We start from the raw sequence: 19,020 nt of genomic DNA on the forward strand, positions 1-19,020 counted from the left end.
GAAGGCTAATGCAAACTTGTTACTATGGAAATAGCATAAGACTGAGTAGATGTCCTGACATCAAACTTTAATAAATGGATAGTATCGAATCTAAAGAAACAATGAAATTACATATTAGGTGCTTTTTAAAGAGTTTTACAAATATTCATAATTTTTTTTAATATTAAGTTTGTTTTATTAATGGGCCTACTAGTTATAGGTTACTAGCTGCGTTTCGCGGTTTCACCCGCGTGGCTCCGCAGTCCGCTCCTGTTAGTCTTAGCGTAATGATAAGCCTTCCTCGATAAATGGGCTATCTAACACCGAAATAATTTGTCAAATTGGACCAGTAGTTTCTGAGATTAGCGCGTTCAAACAAACAAACAAAACAACTCTGCAGCTTTATAATATTAATAATATAGGTGTAAGAAATTTATTTACAACAACGATGGATGTGTATTGACATATCCATCGAATATAGCGATATATAGCGGTATTGCTTGGTGATAATGTAACACTAATAATAATTAATAATGTGTTTTTATTTATTGCATTAAATAGTCCTAGAAAAATAACGAAAATAGCTAACAATACTTTCCATCTTTCAGTTCGAAGCCTGGCTATCATCTTGTTCAGAGTGTGGTGATACCGCCGTGTCTCTAGCCAGGAAATCCTTAGCCACAGCGAGGGAAACTACATCTTGGGCGAAGGACCATGAATCCAGTATACTGTCCACTTTGAGAAGCAAAGCTGGTGTTGTTACTGCGTCCTCTCTGACACTGCTCGTTGGTGTTCTGTGGGCATTGATGTTGTAAAGTTTTATTCTATATTCATTCAGTAATTGCCAATTGGAATAAAGAAAATTATGGAAATGTTATTATTTTATTTAGATTGTATATGAATTCAAAACTAATGTGATAGGTTGTAGATAAGTACTTGAGATATATTTTTAAACGAAAATAAACATTAAGTTAATAAAATAATAATTGAATATTTAATATTTAACGATATGTTATAAGAGCATTTTTAATCACTATCTTCAATTTACTATCTTACCATAGCAATAAATCTTATTTTGTGATATTTATTTAAAATTTATTCTTTATTTAATGATAAGGTGATTCTTATAAAATGTATTTTGTTAGCATTATGTAGATATTATTGAAGCAAAATGAAGAGGTATCTCCACTAAATGTACCTAGTTAGTTATTATTTAAAATTACCAATTGGTATTATGTAAAACTATTCTTTAATTTTTAGATGTGCAATAAATAATTGTTAATGGGATGCTTTATTATTTATTTACAAAAATACCTAAATACTAGTTTATCTACAGCGTTGAGATGATCATATTTTTATACTATTAATATTTCTTCTGTTCATATTCAGTTGTTTTATAAATCTTCTGAAATAATGTTAATATTTCATTGATAAAGACAATATTCAGAATATAGGTCACGGTTACTTATTTAGGATCTACGTTCTGTTGAACAATTAGGTCATAACCATAACATCCTACTAATATCTATTATAAATGCAAAAGTTTGTGAGGATGGATGGAAGTTTGTTGCTCTTTCACGCAAATATGAAATACTAATTCGAACCGATTACAATGAAATTTAGTAAATTTAGTTATGTAGGTATGTAGCTGAAGACCCAGAATATGCCAAGACCTCGTGAAAATAAAAAATAAATAGTTACCTCAATAATGTATAAATTTTAATACCATGTTTTCACTATGTTTTGTAAATATCCGCTTTTTCAATATATTTAAGATATTTCCTATTTTGATTCTGCATTTGGCAAAACAATAAATAAAAATTAAACTTACATTTTTAATTACTATGTATTAACTTACAGCTTCAGAATAAGCTATAATATACACATATTATTATAATTAAATTTGAGCGTATGTGGTACATCCGTTTTGCATACCATGTGGTAAATCACTCATGTACACGGAAGAAGTAATATAAAAGAGTGGGGACTCACAGATCAAAGTAAACTGGTAATGATAGTCGCGCGCCAAAATGTGTAGCTGGCATGCAATACACATAAACATTCGAATTTCGAACGCGCGTTCGACACAGACGCGTCTGTGATTTTTGCGCGGGAATAACAAATTTATTATCTGTATTCGGAAAACTTTTTTCTTTTTTGATTGTTAATTTTTTTATTGTTGTAATTTTTTTTTATTTCAATGTGAAAAAATGTTACTCCTTGCGGCCTTGTTTTTATTGTTTTCACCGTCTTATGGGTACATTTACGAAGAAGAATGTTTAAATTACACCATATACCCCGCGCAATATGAACTAACGATCATCCCCCACGTATTTAAAGACGGAACTTCGTATTTTGACTGTGAATTATTCATTACGGTCATTGTGAACGCGCCAAATATAAATGTCATTGAATTGGACGCGAAAGATATAGAAATTAAAAGTGGTTCAATAAAAGTGATGAACGGTGTGAATGATTTGGTAAATCATTATCGACCTTACGAATTTGATAATAAGAAGGGAAAATTGTACATATATTTAAAGGAGCCGCTGCAGCAGTATAGCGTTTCAAGAACTCAGTATGTGATTCGAGTTTCTTATGTTAAATATGTGAACTCTGACAGTGATGGAATATTCATCGTTCCCTATGAGGGTAATGACGGAAAACAGACGTAAGTAATATATTTTTATTTATGATCTAAAATAGATAGGTATGTTTCCGAATATCCGGATATCTTCAATTAGGTTTACCTACCTACTACAATAATATTTACCAACTTACTTACCTAATAAAAATTAGGATAAGTATATTTTTAATTTAGTACCCGAAGATATCTCTGGATACTTCGTTTGAGTCGTTAGGTACATGTACGAGGTAGTTATCATTATTTTTCCCACAGGAACTTACTCTCTCAAGATGTCGAAGTTTAGCTAAATCTTAATTTTAGAATAAGCATACCTAAATATTATGTTTTTTATAACATGTTAATAAACTTAAAGTTATATATACCTAAATATCATATAATGTAGGTACCTACCTAGATTATTTTTACACTCATTTCATTCTACCCCATTTTAAAAGAGGAAACGTACACTAATAGTCAATCCGTCATTATAGGAAATCATAGATCGACATCACAATTAACACAAATAATGACATCGCTTCCAGCTATTGTGATTTGCTACCTTATAAATATTATGTAGGTGGTAATAATTGCAGCTGCTTGAACTTGTCAATGAAACTATGAATACGTAGAAACTGATATTGTATAATGATTATAACTCTATTGTATTTATATTTTGTACTAGCTGTCTTAGCGTGATGATAATATTATATAGCCTATATATAACCTTCCTCGTTAATAAGGCTATCAAACACCGAAAGAATTTTTCAAATCGGACCAGATGCAGTTCCCGAGATTAGCGCGCTCAAACAAACAAACAAACAAACTCTTCAGCTTTTTAATATTAGTATAGATTTAATGTCGTAGATGGGCGCCTTTATAGAAACAGTTAAAAAACAGTTTGTAGTTTTTTTTGCATTAGGTATGTTAATTTTTATATGACAAAAATAGAATTTTTTGTTGCAAAAACAAATAAGCTATAGAAATTACACTAAAATAGACACCATATTTTTCTTATAGGCACTTAAAAATATTTGTAGGCGATAATATGATCTTATAATACATAATATTATCATGTATTTATGTGGGGCATATATTTAACTTGTCCGTTAGCATTGACAGTACAATTACTATAATAATTATAGTAATTGTACTGTCAATGCTATAAACTGTCAATAAAGTTATTATAAAATGATTAGAACACTAACATGCTTATTAACTACCACTTCCTGGAGTATATAGGTCGGTAGGTAACCAGTGTTAATTGGTGTGCAAAATTTTAGCATCGACTATACGTTGTTACGAACTAATTGTAATTTTGCGAAACAGTAATTAGCACGCACTTCTAACGTGACGTAATTCCTATAGGTACTATCCTATACGTCCCTGCTAATATTTGAACCTGAAAGTTTAGGATGATTTGATGATGACTGTTTGATAATCTTTTACAAGAGAATAACTGGTCAGATTGTGTGGATCAATATGACATACCTAGGCTTTTCTTTATAACAGAAATACACGAATGAAGCCGCGGGAAAAAGCTTGTTCTTAAACTTTTTAATCAAATTATTCTGTTTTAGTAGTTCTTGTATTTATAATTGTATTTATAAAATATAATATTTTCTTAAATCTTCACCAATTTATTACATCACTGTTTACAAATACGGGTTGCAGTTTTTATCTCTTAACACATTAATTTAAAAACATTCGATACCTAACTATGATAATATGTAGTGTGATAAGTATTTTGCGGGATCATCAAAGCCGTTCATCATAAATTCTATTTATAATAAAAAAGCATTCAAAAACCATAGAATTCGATTTAATAAGACACTGAAGAGCAGTATTATAGCTATGAGCTAATTCTCGTAAAACGTGAAACGGACAAATGATTGACATAAGTATATAGGATATGATGGAATACACAGGGTGTTTATAGGATGCTATCCTTTCAATATAAAAGCTATAACTATAAGTAAAACACTCCATCTAAGGGTGTGTCTCTTAACCCAGTCCGAGTGTGGCCTATTTTGATGAACATTATAACCAACTGAAACTTGTAGATTTAATTTCATAATGGAAGCCAAATTCTAAAGCACCATGCATAATGACACTGAAAAAATTCACCTAAGTAATTATAGTGGCCAATCTTTAATTAGGATAAGTGCATGAAGTGATTTATTATACGTTAGAAGCACTATTTTAATTGCAAATAATAGAAGCACGATTTTCATTGCAAATAGGTATGATATGATTTTTTGAGGATGGCGATAGAGATAAAATTTTTTTAAATATTTTTTATACTTTGGACATCCTTTGAAAAAATAGCTTATAAATGAGCTCGCATATAATAAGTGCGTTTTACCTAAAATATTTATTTTTTTCCTTTTCTGGTTTATTTCGAACAATTTCTGGGTTACTTATTAGTCTCATCATTACTATTCAGACTATTTATTATGAATTATTTGCATAATTGGTTCAAAGCTTTATATATAAATAATAACAATTCAATGGCAACAAAACGTCAGCTTTTTATCTATACCAAGAAGCATAAACCAGTAATTGTAGGTGTGTCCAAATTTGGTATTCAAGATTATTGACTATCGGCTAACTCCGTACAAGGTTGTACCTGACCACAATGCCTCGTATTGTGGACTAAATATAGTATAATAAGCTCACAATGCTAAATTGGATATTGAAATGTAAGAGATATTGCCAATTATATCGTTTGTTACAATGTTAATTCGTGTGGTTAAAAGTAAAGATTTGAATGTCCGATATATTATTACGCTAAGTAATAGTCGAAAGTTTAAGTTACGTAATAACGTAACTTAAACTTTCGACTTGAACTTAATTAAATTGATAGTCGAGAAGCACTTATTCTGACTATTACAATAGTATTTATTAATTTTACAGAGAACATAATACAAAACGTTATGTATCATCATCATCCAGCAGCCTTATTTCTTGTAAAATTTTAAATTTATGCAAACTGTTACTTGAGCAGGTTTAAATTAAGACAAACTCTGAAGATTATAATAGGTACCTAATAGAAAAGTGTGAAGAATGTTAGAATCTATCTTAATAATATGTATTTCAGTTATTAAGATATCGTATAAAGATTATTTAATTCAATCGCCTTTTTAACCGACTTCAAAAAAAAGGAGGAGGTTATCAATTCGGCCGGTATATTTTTTTTTTTTTATGTATGTACACCGATTACTCCGAGGTTTCTGAACCGATTTACGTGATTCTTTTTTTGTTCGATGCGGGATGGTGTCGAATTGGTCCCATAAAATTTTTATTCGGATAGGCCCAGTAGTTTTTATTTTATGAGCATTTTTGTCTGTAGGTATTTGTGAATTTTGCAAGTGCAAGTTTGAAGTCGGTTGTTTTTAACGCAGTTATCACTTGTTATAATTAAAATCAAATTTACCACGATTGTAGAGAAGACGATTAAATAGAAAATTTACACAAGTAATACTTATATTGACAAATTGTTTCAGGTACATGTACACGACTCGTCTATCTCCCAACAAGGCGAAGTATTTCTTCCCCTGTTTCGATAATCCACAATTCGAGGCTGTATTCAAGTTTAGAGTGTATGTGGCGCCTCCACGGCCGGGTATACAGTTCTGTAACACTACGCTTGTGGTCGCTGATGAGTTGAAGAGGCAGAAGTATGTGTATTTACCTTATTTTTTTAAAGACCGTATGTGGAATTTAGTCTAGTAATGTTAGGTTTGGTTAAATTCATTTAACCTATCGTGCATATTCTCGCTGTTTGAATGATTTTTCCTATGTTAAGGTTGTATATTTTATAGTGGTTATAGTAATGACTGTTCTCGTACATGGTACAGCAATTTACTTTGCTATTCATAACACTATCCTACTCCTACTATAGAAACTACTATATATTAGAAATGCGAAAGTTTGTGATGGACGTATGTGTATGTGTAGGTGTGTATGTTTGTTACTTTTTCATGCAGATACTACTGAACGGACTACAATGAAATTAACCACACATATAGTATGTAATTTGGATTAACATATAGGAAAAAAAACATATTTTATGACGGAAATCCCTCGGGAACCGGAACTATGCGGGTTTACTTTGAAAACGCGGGCGAAGCCGCGAGCGGAAATCTAGTCTACAATAAAATAATTAATATAATCAATAGTCTCTGAAAAAGGAAACATTAAAGCATGCCCGAATCAATTTAGAATTGGTCGTTATATTAATTAAGTGTTTTGAGATCAAAGTAGAGGGCACTAGTATATTATGTTATTAACAAAGCTATATATGGAATAACTTCACATAAAACTAGTCACGTTTGATAATGGGCAAAGTTTCTATTCATTTAGACCTTTTATAGATAAGCTTTTTGTAGTGAAATGTTAGAGTGAAGAATTATTATAATTCGTTACATTTTCTCCATTTGATTATTTAATTATAATGCTTTCTTAGTTCCGGTTCCACGCTGTCACTAGTTATTAAACAAATATACAGTATGTAATCGTCACCAATAACCTTGTTATTCCTAATAAAGAGTGAGTAGAATTCTCTTCCAAGTATTGCTATATTAGCCTTGGAAGAAAGTCTATAATTAGATGAGAAATTTGCGCAAAAACCATGCTGTATGTACTATGTTGTAGTGATTTGCAATGAACCTAACAAGGTTATAATCAGAGTTGCAACTTTGTTTTTAGTTTATTTATAAAGTATCATATCAGATCCATTTCCACCTTTTAAATGATTTTAAAAGTTAAAGTTATCATATAAAAAAAATATCTTAGGCATACTACCTTTGTCTTATCGTATACCTGTTCAATAACCGTTTCATCTCTTGTTTGTAGTTATTTTTTCGTTATTATAATAGTTTATTCACATTCTAAATAACACATTTTAATACAACTTTCAGTTTCAAAGACGACAGCTACGGTATTATCGAGTACATGCCTTCCCCCCAAATCGGAGTACACCAAGCTGGTTTCCATCACTCTGAATTTGGGAGTCGAGAGATCAGAGTAAAAAACGATACCTTGGTTATATGGGCTCCAGTATCCACATTACCATATTATACATTTGTTATGCAATTCTGTGAGTCGATACTGAGCATGATCCACCGGTATTCGATGATTAATAGGCCTCTTGTGGTTGGACCTATAAATATAGTAGCCGTGCCGAAGATTCTTAATGGATTTGAGAGTGCAAGCTGGAAGTTATTGACTAATAGGTATGGTTGTGGTAATGTTTTAATATTATATTTAACATTTAATATAGTATGTACATTTATAAGTTTTCATCAGTAGTAAATTCACATGTAAACAAAAAAGTAGAGAAATAATTTTACTTTCAATTTAATAATAATTCTAATGAAATTCGTAATGTTTTTCCATTATTGTATTTTGATCTTTATTATGATTATATTGTTTTTTGAACGTACCTTTCGTTGATTCCTTATCTCCATTTTGCATTAAAGAAGCTATTTAAAGCTATAAATAATAATGCTATTATTGATATAATGGAAAATACAAGAGAAAGTCCTTCAACATTCTAAACGAGATGAAAGCCAGCCATAAAAATAAGTAAATTATTCAGCAAGGTTACATGGAGAAAACTATTAGCCAGCTGTTTATAATTCTGAAGATTCTGTTGCTTTGTACTAAAATAAACAGTACGATATGAATCATGATCAATATGTTGCATTTTTGTTCGAAACTAAAATTAATAAACATAGCCATTATTCATTGTAGTTAAGTAATTGTGATGTAAACTCTATTTAAGATATCTCTCTTGGCTTAGAATAATTATTAACGTAATGCTGTATTTGAAACTTAATTAGAAGAAGTATTTAAATTTTGTTAAATACTTATCAAAAAAAAAAATTATGTAAAAAGTAGGTTCGTGTAAATGAACATAATATATTGAATGTTGAAACATTGTTTAATGGTATCACACCTAAAATACCGTGTGATCTATAAAAAGGTATTAGACTAAAAGTAATTTTACAATATCCCAACAGTGAAACAAGACTGGCCACTGTAAACGATCATACAAGTATCAAACAAATGGAAAGAACAATGTTTGAGCTTGCTCAACAGCTGAGTAGAATTTGGCTCGGTAACCCGGGGGAAGTTAAACGCACGAGATGGATTGAAGAATGGTTTAAAGAAGGTGTTGCTACCTATTTTGCTTACTATTATTTGACACAGGTAATTAGGAACTAACTTGTTATTTTCAGTGGTAAAATTGAAATTTGATTGACAAACTTATATTTTAATATCCTTGACTTATCATACATGTGTCGTGCAATTTAAATTTGTAAAAATTTCCTCAAATAGTGATTATTTGAAAACCTGTAGTAAATATGACAATTTTCACATATTTTGAACATAAATTAAATTTAAAATAGATCATTCAAGAACAACAAAAGCAAAAAGGTTTGCGTTTATTTCAATTTTTTCAAAGAAATACAATATTTCATCACAATCGCTAAATCATTCCAGTACAATCACGGCGAACAGAAGATAAACAGAATACCACTATCAACATACGCCTTGCAAATGAAACACAAAGCGATGGCCATGGATTGGCACCATTCTACACCAGCTCTTGTAACGTTCAACAGATCTTTAGAAATCGAAATACCACCCCGATATAAAGGATTGGTGGCCATGAAAACGGCGTCCATTTTGTGGATGGTGGAAAACTGGTTGGGCTCGGAGAAGTTCCATCAAGCTCTCGTGAAATATATTAATAGCAGGTTGATATTAATATTATTGTTATTGTGAAAGATCTTGACTACTCGAAAGTAAGGTACATTCGAGTTTCTTCACTAGTTGCATACTTTAGGGCGATCTAATGTTTTGTCTGTCTGTAAAACTTTATCTAACTGTTCTCCATGCGTTTGCTCACTAGGGTATTTACTAATTTATGAATTGATTTAATAAAACAAACATAAAATTGTATGTATGTGATTGGAATTATTACATGGATTAAGGTCATGTATTTTAAGTAGCTCATATATTTCATGTACGACTATAAATTGAGTTTTTTGTTTAACTATTATTTTATCTGGATATTATTTATCAGAATACATGTTCGTTAATCCTTCTTAACTCTGTTCAAAATTTTTACCTATTTTCACACCACCATTCACCATCGAATGTCTTCCAACTTTCAGAAAAGGCAGTTATGTATCTCTCGGCGATTTTATGGCTAGCCTGGACCATGATACAGTAGAATGCTTACACCAATTCTTCAATGGTTCCACTGCATCTAGAGTGCTCAGTTCTTGGTTCAACCAACCTGGTTATCCAGTTGTTAGTGTTAATGTTCTGAGAGATAGGACACCTAATGCGATACAGTTAAAACAGGTAAGATTTTTTGTACATTTAATAGTATTAATTAAATTCTCTTTATATTTGTGTATCAATTAACATAACTAATAAATAATTATTATTTAACTCTAATCTCTTTTCTTTTTACTCGGTGCACTAAGTGTGGTATTGTTGCTTTTTGTTTTTCTTATTTGAGCTATATAGCAGGGTATTAAAATTTTAGCATGTAATTATTTTAATATAATTATTTTAATAATTAGTATTTGCAATTAATCATATTTTTTCTTCTCGAATATTACCTATCATATACATAATATTACGGTTTATATAATTTGACCTAATATAAACTGCTTTATCCAAACAGACTTTTATCTCATCCATCAGTTTTGAGTTTCTGCAACCTAGCCTCCATCGTTATAATCTTAACGAAATTATGGTTTCTTAAAACAATACGTCATTTGGAAGATAGAGACACTCTTATCAGAATTTTATTGTATCGGCTTTTAAATATCTTTGTTTTCCATACTTCCAGCGTAAATTCAGTTTCGACCAGCACAACCGTTACGACTCAAACTATCTCATACCAATATCGTACATAGTTCAAAGGAATGAGAATTGCTTCAACTGCCTTCAGCCAAGGTTCACTATTGGCCAGACGTATACGTTTGGGGAAAATTTGAATGGAGGCTGGATTATATTGAATAGAAATGCTTCTGGTAAGTTCTTTACTTTATTTATATTTCGCTTGATTTTTTTTTTGTTCTAATACAGATGCTTTGTATTCCTGCAGCCTGCGCTCCAGATATCCTTTATTTCCGTTAAAGTTGTCTAACGTTCCGGATGTTGTTCCTGGAATTAGTATTATAATATTTAGACAAACGATTCTAAAACTCAATACAAATTGAATGCACGTTTATAACGAATCTTTCTAGATTACATACGTTATGTTCGTCTTTCTTTTAGTTGTATTTTATACATATTGTTGGCGACTATTTCATTGTTTACCTTCCACCCACATAAAAATTAAATAATATACCATACGCATAAGTCCACAAACACAGGAAGCTGTATTTCTAATTATTTAACATCTTAAATTGTTTATTCCATAGCATTTGCCACTTATAAAGATTGATTCCTATCAATCGGTTTCCCTTTCATTCCATGTTTGTCATGGGTAATAAAAACAAAAATAAAAACACGATTTACCTTGAGTTTGTCCCACTGGCATTGATCTTGCAATCCTTGGCCGAGCGGAGTTATAAACAATCTATTTCTGTTCAAACCCACGCTAGACGCTAGGCTATTAAGCGTAAGAGTTGGTGATTTTTATGTGTTTAGTTCTATATTTATTAGAAGGGATTTTTTCTTCTGATTAAAATATGGAATTGAATAAATTAAGAAAATACATTTATTTGTACCGATAAAATAATATTATTACATAGACTTATTGAATGAATCAATAGAAATTGAATGATGAAAATGAAATGTGAATAGCTCATAGTTTTCTTTACTATCCCATCGTATACGATGGGAAAGTAAAGTAAGCTGTTAATAGAAAAATCGCGATGTAATATTACAAAAGAAAATAATTAATGTTTAAATTGTACCTATTTCAGTTGAGTAGAGTTTAAGTGAAGTAAATCATTTTTTTGTGGATATGAATTTTCCATGTCTTGATATTATTACTAAGCCTAATTCAGGAATATAATAAGCAAATCTCAATTTGCGAAACATTATAATATATTAATTATTTTATCACAATAATTATTTGTCAAATATGATTTCGTAAAAGTTGTTATCTCTTTGTCTACATCTCCCTACGCAAGACGTTTTTGTAATATTTGCTAGCAATAAAATATGTTGACTGTACTTGATAACCATAATATAAGTTAGGTTTTATGTAAAGTGCATGTTTGTTTGTTCGTTTCCGCAAAACGTAACCTCTGAGTCTGTAGGTGATTTACGACTCCATAAAAACTGACATTTGAACCATCTGTTTTAAAATATTCTTAACCAAGCGTTTAAATAATCTTAAATTGATAATATTTCATTTTAAATAAAAAAAATATTAAATAAAAAAAAATATTGTTGAAATTAGATTTTAATTGAGTCAACATTATAATTCCAGGTTACTACAGAGTTAATTATGACGACGAAACATGGAGATTAATAGCAAAGACTCTAAAAGAGAATCGATTGGCAATCAGCGAGTTGAATAGAGCTCAAGTAAGTACTTACTACTTAGTTACTACTTTACAATACAATTTATTTTTTATTTATTTATTTATTTTGGTCTACCAACGTTTGTTTACATTACATATAAAATATCAAAATACACATACACAATTATAAGATCAATGTAAAAAAACACTTATAGGTAAACACAGCATGCGAAAAATAAGTTTTAAGTTTTAAAGTATACAATTACACCAAACAATTTTATTAGTGAAAAAAAAAAAAGGAAAACCAATGATTATATATAATGTACTTAATCTATTCTATTCCTTAAAAAGTGAATTAAATGTTTTGCGGAGCTTGTTGGGGGAATCTACAAATATATCAAACATCTGACTGTAGTCATTTACAGTTTTACAAATTCTCGGAATGGGTGAGTTCCGACCCGATACGGTTCTGCGTTGAGGAGGACACAGCGGCAACAAAACCTTACGAGGATATCTGGAAGGGACCTTTAAGTGAAATCTTTGAAGCAATTGGGGGCAATCGATTTTACCATTGAACAATTTTAAGGCAAAGAGTAAATCAAGTAGTACCCGCCGATTATCAAGGGAAGTAATTCTGAAATGAGATAATTGCTTTTTATATGATGGTAACTGTTTTTTTGATTTCCCGCTAGAATAAACAAGGTGCAAAAGAAATCTTCTCTGTATCCTTTCCAATCGTAAGGAATGGCACGCGAAGTGAGGTCTCCAAACCACAGAACCGTATTCCAATATACTACGCACCAGGCTATTGTATAATGATATTTTGGCCTTTACATTATACAAACTTTTCACGTTACGTATTAAAAATCCTAACATTTTAGCCGCCCGTGTAACAACCTGATCTATATGAGGCACAAAAGTTAATTTGTTGTCAAAAACAATACCCAAATCCTTTATATGAAAGACCTCTTTGATACTCTCAGAGTTAATATGGTAATTGTAATGTATCAAGTTTCCTTTGCGTGCGAACCTTACCAAAAAACACTTCTTAGGATTTAAATCCATTTTGTTAGAGTGGCACCAATCAACCAGTTTATCTAAGTCGCTTTGTATTTTAGAAGTGTCGTCAATGGTATTGATTGTTCTGCAGAACTTGAGATCATCAGCATACAAATAACTCTGGGAGCAAGACAACAAATCAGGTATCTCATTTACAAATATGTTGAATAATATTGGGCCTAAATGAGAGCCCTGTGGGACCCCGGAAGTTATATTATACGTTTGCGATCGAAAACCATTCACAACAACAAAAAAACTTCGTTTACTCAAGTAGGATTCTATCCATTGTAAGAATAGATTTGAGAGCCCGTACATCAGTAACTTTTTAAGTAGTATTTTATGTGAGACCTTATCAAACGCTTTACTAAAATCAGTGTAAATAACATCAACCTGTCTATTTTGATCTAGAGAATGGGAAAGACTTTCGCAAAAATCTACTAAGTTAGTAGTCGTAGACCGAGACGGCATAAAACCATGTTGACTAATATTAAATAACTGTTTAAAGTGATAATGCAATACTGGGCAAATTAAGGATTCCAATACCTTACCAAAAGATGACAAAATTGATATAGGTCTGTAGTTATTAATAAATTCCACATTACCGGTTTTATGAACGGGTACAACTTTAGCAGTTTTCCAAACTGTTGGAAAAACACCAGATGAAAATGACTTATTATAGATTTTTAAAATGGGCCAAGCTAATTGTGCTGCACATTCAACGATGAATATAGGCGGAATTCCGTCAGGGCCTGCTCCTTTCAATTTATCTAAGCTCTTTAATTTTTTTAAAATTGTACGATAATCTAGGATAGGAAAAGTTAAATGTAGATTTTGTTTTGAAAAATTGTTGACGTCACTGTCGTCAGTACTATCATCATTATTATCAGTATAAACCGAAGCAAAGAAGCTAGAAAACATGTCACAAATCTGATCTCCATCGGATGTAGTTATAGGTCCATTCGTCATAGATGCAGGGTAGGAGCTACTTCCACCCCTTTTTGACTTAATGTAAGACCAGAAAAGTTTTGGGTTACTCTGAAATTTATTTTCTAGGTCTGTCATGTAACGGGTATAGTTGTCCTTAGCCATTCTTATGCATCTAGAACTGAGCAGTTTGAGCTCTATTTCATCGCGGGGATTTTTATATGTTTTGAAACGACGTCTTATGCGATATTTTTCATTTAGAGTACGTTTTAAATTAGCATCAAACCATGGTGGAAATTTTTTTGATTTAAGTTTTCTTTGCGGTACATTATCTGCAATAATTTTATTTATTATAACGTAAAAAACTTTCACCATATCGTCAACATTCCGAGAATTTGCAAATATAGTGTCCCAGTTGCATTCTTGCAGTAATTTAGATATATTTACGTAATTAGCTTTGCGGAAATAAAGTATATAAAGGAATAAAGTAATGCGTATCTGAATTGTACATAAGATTTTTATCTATTTTAAATGAGATATCAATGTCTAAAGGGGGGTGTAAAACATCTATCGTACTTAAAGGGTCAGTGGACTGAGATACAACGCAAGAGTTCATGTTTGACATTACTAAATCAAGTATTCTTTTAAATTTGTTGTATACATTGTTATGCTGTCTCAAATTGTTCATGTAAATAAAGTCAACTAATGGCTGGCATATACTAGGAATATGACATTCAGCCGTTTCATCCATCAATACAATGAATAGAAAAACAAAATTGTTGGAAGTGACCTGGATTCGGGTCTTTTTATTGTCTACTAGCTTTCCACCCGCGGCATCGCCCGCGCAGTCAAAGAAAAAACCCGCATAGTTCCCGTGGGATTTCCGGGATAAAACCTATCCTATGTCCTTTCTCGGGTATCAAAATATCTCTATACCAAATTTCATGCAAATTGGTTCTGTAGTTGAGGCGTGATTGAGTAACAGACAGACAGACAGAGTTACTTTCGCATTTATAATATTAGTATGGATAAGATTACATAATAATATGATGATTTTAGATTTATTAACACGCTTGTATTTTTGTATGTTTGTATGTAACTGATTCTATGAGATTCGATTTTGTCAAGCTTTAAACTGATAATACAATTTAATTTAAATTATGTAAATTTATCAATCGATGACAACTCAATAATTTCATTAGACATACTTAAGCATGGTTTTTTTAATTTTTTTAACTGAGTATATCCATTATTTTATTTTTATTCAATTTACAGATAGTCAACGACATATTAGCGCTATACGCAGCTGGAGATATAAAATATGATATAGCTATAGAAGTTCTAGATTATCTGAATACAGAGTTAAGTCCAATGGTGTGGGAGGCGGCGGTCAGTGGGTTCGATCTCTTGAGAACTGAGGGGGCACATATGACGAAGATCTTGTATGATGAATGGCAGGTTGGTTAAGATATCTAACATTTTTTTTATATTTATTTGTAGGTATGGTAAAAATGTTCTTTTTTTTCGAGTATGTTGTTAGGTTGTAATCTATTCAGTATGTACGCATTTTTCATTTGAGATTAAACTTGCATGCTAATCCAAGCGTTGCAACTTGCAATTTAATTCCAACAAAGCAAGGATCATTAAAATCTTTTCAACGGTCCTTGAGTTACAAGTGGCACTTAAAATTAACGCGTATTTACAATTTTTGATTATTCGTTTTGATTTTTGTTACTACCCACCTTGTACTTGTACCCAGATCCACTTGGTTCTACATCTCTTCATCTTCATTGCATTAATTATTATAATTACTTTATATATTAACTGATTTACAAAGTTTGATATTTTCAGGAATTCATGCGAAGAAAAGTATCAACCATCTACAAGAGGCTTATGGACGATATAGAGCAGAGGCCTAAGATAAGGCTTTTTAGAAGCAACATTATAGAATTTGCGTGTTCTATCAAACACAAACCGTGTTTAGACGATATGTGGAGATTGTACACTGACCATAGGAATGGCAGAGTAAGGTAATGAAAAAGCATATGGTAATTTGTTTCGCAACAAATTTGAACATATTAAATGTTGCGGAGTTGATGTTAAAAATATATAATGACGATTCAAAAGTGCTTCTAGAAGAATTGTAATTGAATAAATAAATGTTTGAGTTTGAGATGTAAACATGTTGCTAGGAACACTGTGTTGCCGAGTTAACGCATGATCAAAACTCAATAAATTTTACCAATAAAAGCTTAGCTTTTGAATATCGGAAAATAATAAATATGTGTATAATTTGAGGTTGTGAGAGTTTACTTTGAGCAATAGATAATAATTATTATCATGTGAGATTCTAATATTCTGGGTTTTTCCTTCATTGCATTAAAAATTTTAAATTAAAGAAAACATTAAATGCCAGATATACAAACACGAATAAATATTTCAGATTAAGTCCAGATCTTCGTGAAGCATGCTACTACGTAATTTTAAACAGTGAAAATGGGAATTTAGATATGAAAAATATGAACAGATATGAAATGGAAGATAAATCCAACGCAGAACATAAAATGTAAGTATTTTAATAAATAGGTACTTCAATAAATTCAGTATAGGTACCTAAAATATTTTTAAGAAAGTATCGATATAAATATATTCGATTTGTTTTATGCTCGCTCATTCAAACAGAACACAAAATTGGCAATAGTTTAGTAGCTTTTCTGAAAGTATTTGACCACCAGGTTATCTGGAAGAGATCGTTGTCTTAGCGATAAGACCACCTGTTGTGCTCAACTTTTGTTTTATTTTTATTTTTTTTCGTTACTTTTTGGTTAAACAATTTTGATGCACAATAAAGTATTTTTGTTTGTTTATTTGTTTGTATTTGTATTTGTTTATAATAATTCAATTACATTTCATTTCCAAGCTATTTATTAGTTACCTAGATTTTTATTTCGAACATTTTTTTTAAATATTATTTTATACTAGGCGGGAAGAGAGAAGATTTTTCTACCGTGTACCGATGGGCCATCCGAAACCATTACCGATAATCATGTCAACTACAACCACTACAGAGGTAAGTCCGAAGAAAATATACGAATAGTTTACAGGAACGAAACTCCTTACGACACTTTTGCTATTGTGCATATTAGCAATTACTTGGCTTATTTATCATTTGACTCCTTTAATACGTATTTAATGAAGTGAAACTTCTTTATCGGGGTTGGAAAAAATTTAGTGTAACATTTTTTTCGTTACGCGTGACATTTTTCCGTTACGCGCCATCTTTTTCTTATCCCTACCACGCGTGATTCGACGTATTTCTGTAAAGTTGCATATAATAATTTTTTTTTTAAAATAAGGTCATAAAGAAGTTTCACTTCTTACGTGTGTAAATTAGTACGCACGCACACATTTTTTTTAATTATACCTCTAATAATACTTATTTCAAAACGAAATGAACTTCGTTCCAATTGGGTGTCCCCAATGTCCCACATAGTGTGACAAAAATGTCAAAACATTTTTTTGTGTTCAAAATCTGTTTATATTTTTAAAAGTTGTTTTCTTTACGAGTTACTATTTATTTTTCTCAATACGTTGAGTGTTCATCAAATTTTACTTTTTTTTCAGGCAACAACTGTAACAATGACACCTGAATGCGACGGTTCTGTTATAAACGTTATTTCTATACTATTATTAGGTTTTGCCTTATTACTTAATTTAACTATAAGATAAATTATTGATGTGTAACAGTCTAATGCGTAATCATATTATCATTATTATGAATGTTTTTTTTGAATAAACAATTTTAATGTTTTGCTAATGTGATAATGATAATAATCGGTATGGAAAATCGGTATAATGAGTAGTGGTGCTATTTACCGATATACGAAATTGCGAATTTTTTGGAAGACATCACTGATAATACAAGTAAAAAGGTGTACATGGATTAATAACGCTCTGGAAGTGGCACGTCAAAATGTGGCTAATTGGCCACAATTTACTCTAGATATCTCTTGTTCATATAGTTAAATCATGCCATCTCACTATGACGTCTAATCGTGTGTACGCTAGTTCAAGAAGATCGTATGTTGTCGATGTTCATCGAATGTATCCTAAGTACAACTTTTTAGTTATAATGTTATTGGAAGAAATGAAAAGTGTTTTATAAATTAAGTAGTGTGTATGTATGGATTTATTTAATAGATTTCTTTTTCGAAAAAATATTGTGTTATTGGCAGAAAAGCCCACAACCGCTCTGAAATTATTGATAAGTTTCATTTAGTATCATAATAATTGTTAGCAATTACTAAAACTCGATTAATCGAGTTTCTCGCATTTAAACTTTATTGACATATTATCATGATAGTGTTTCATGGTTTATACGCACTTATGTAGATATGTAATAAGTATTTAGAAAATAATATTATTACGCTGAAGAGTTTGTTTGTCTAACGAGTATCGATTAAAAATTTCAGTGTTAGATAGCCCATTTATTAAGGTAGGTTTTAGGCTATATAATATTATCTCGCTTAGAACAATAGGAGCGGAGCAATGCGGGTGAAACCGCGGGAACAATAAATATGAAAAATAAAAACCCTAAAAGAGAGGTCAATAAATATTTAACTTAATAAAATACACATTCCTACTCGGGATTATATTTACGATTCACTTAATATAATATTATATTAATGTTAGTAATAATGAAAATTAATATTTATGTCTACCTATCGTATTCTTAACTGTTAAATAATATATCTAGTCAATAATTAATAGGTACCTACGCTAAATTGTTCATACAATGAAACTAATTATTTCTTAACATTATTTATTATCAATATGTACATATTTAATAATTGGAACTATGTAATATTATTTATGTAGGTATTAAATGAATAAATAAATGTAACTATTAAATATGAAGCAAGAGGACGC

General features: G+C 30.7%; 2 protein-coding genes across 2 annotated transcripts in view; both read left to right on the forward strand.

Annotated features, from left to right (window-relative positions):
- LOC123693221 overlaps nt 1-1,263 on the forward strand; it is a 34,909-nt gene extending 33,646 nt beyond the window's left edge. Inside the window, exon 59 of the mRNA XM_045638222.1 lies at nt 588-1,263. Coding sequence (XP_045494178.1) covers nt 588-794 — 207 coding nt within the window. The 3' untranslated portion in view covers nt 795-1,263. The remainder of the gene's footprint in view (nt 1-587) is intronic.
- A 788-nt stretch (nt 1,264-2,051) lies between these two features.
- LOC123693451 (membrane alanyl aminopeptidase-like) lies at nt 2,052-17,948 on the forward strand. The gene is made up of 13 exons (XM_045638557.1): nt 2,052-2,650; nt 6,109-6,282; nt 7,525-7,839; nt 8,629-8,818; nt 9,113-9,369; nt 9,790-9,982; nt 10,479-10,662; nt 12,075-12,172; nt 15,367-15,549; nt 15,943-16,121; nt 16,535-16,657; nt 17,074-17,161; nt 17,716-17,948. The coding sequence occupies exons 1-13, from the start codon at nt 2,190-2,192 to the stop codon at nt 17,818-17,820; spliced, it is 2,550 nt and encodes an 849-aa protein (XP_045494513.1). The 5' UTR covers nt 2,052-2,189; the 3' UTR covers nt 17,821-17,948.
- The last annotated feature ends 1,072 nt before the right edge of the window (nt 17,949-19,020 follow it).

Source organism: Colias croceus, chromosome 7, assembly GCF_905220415.1.
Source record: "Colias croceus chromosome 7, ilColCroc2.1".
NCBI classification, from domain to species: Eukaryota; Metazoa; Arthropoda; class Insecta; order Lepidoptera; family Pieridae; genus Colias; species Colias croceus.

Excerpts from the sequence above, each read along its gene's own strand:
- LOC123693451 (XM_045638557.1), top strand. The coding sequence starts at position 2,190 with ATGTTACTCCTTGCGGCCTTGTTTTTATTGTTTTCACCGTCTTATGGG. Across the intron at positions 2,651-6,108 it reads GGTAATGACGGAAAACAGAC|GTACATGTACACGACTCGTC; the intron begins GTAAGTAATATA and ends AAATTGTTTCAG. Across the intron at positions 16,122-16,534 it reads CATAGGAATGGCAGAGTAAG|ATTAAGTCCAGATCTTCGTG; the intron begins GTAATGAAAAAG and ends TAAATATTTCAG.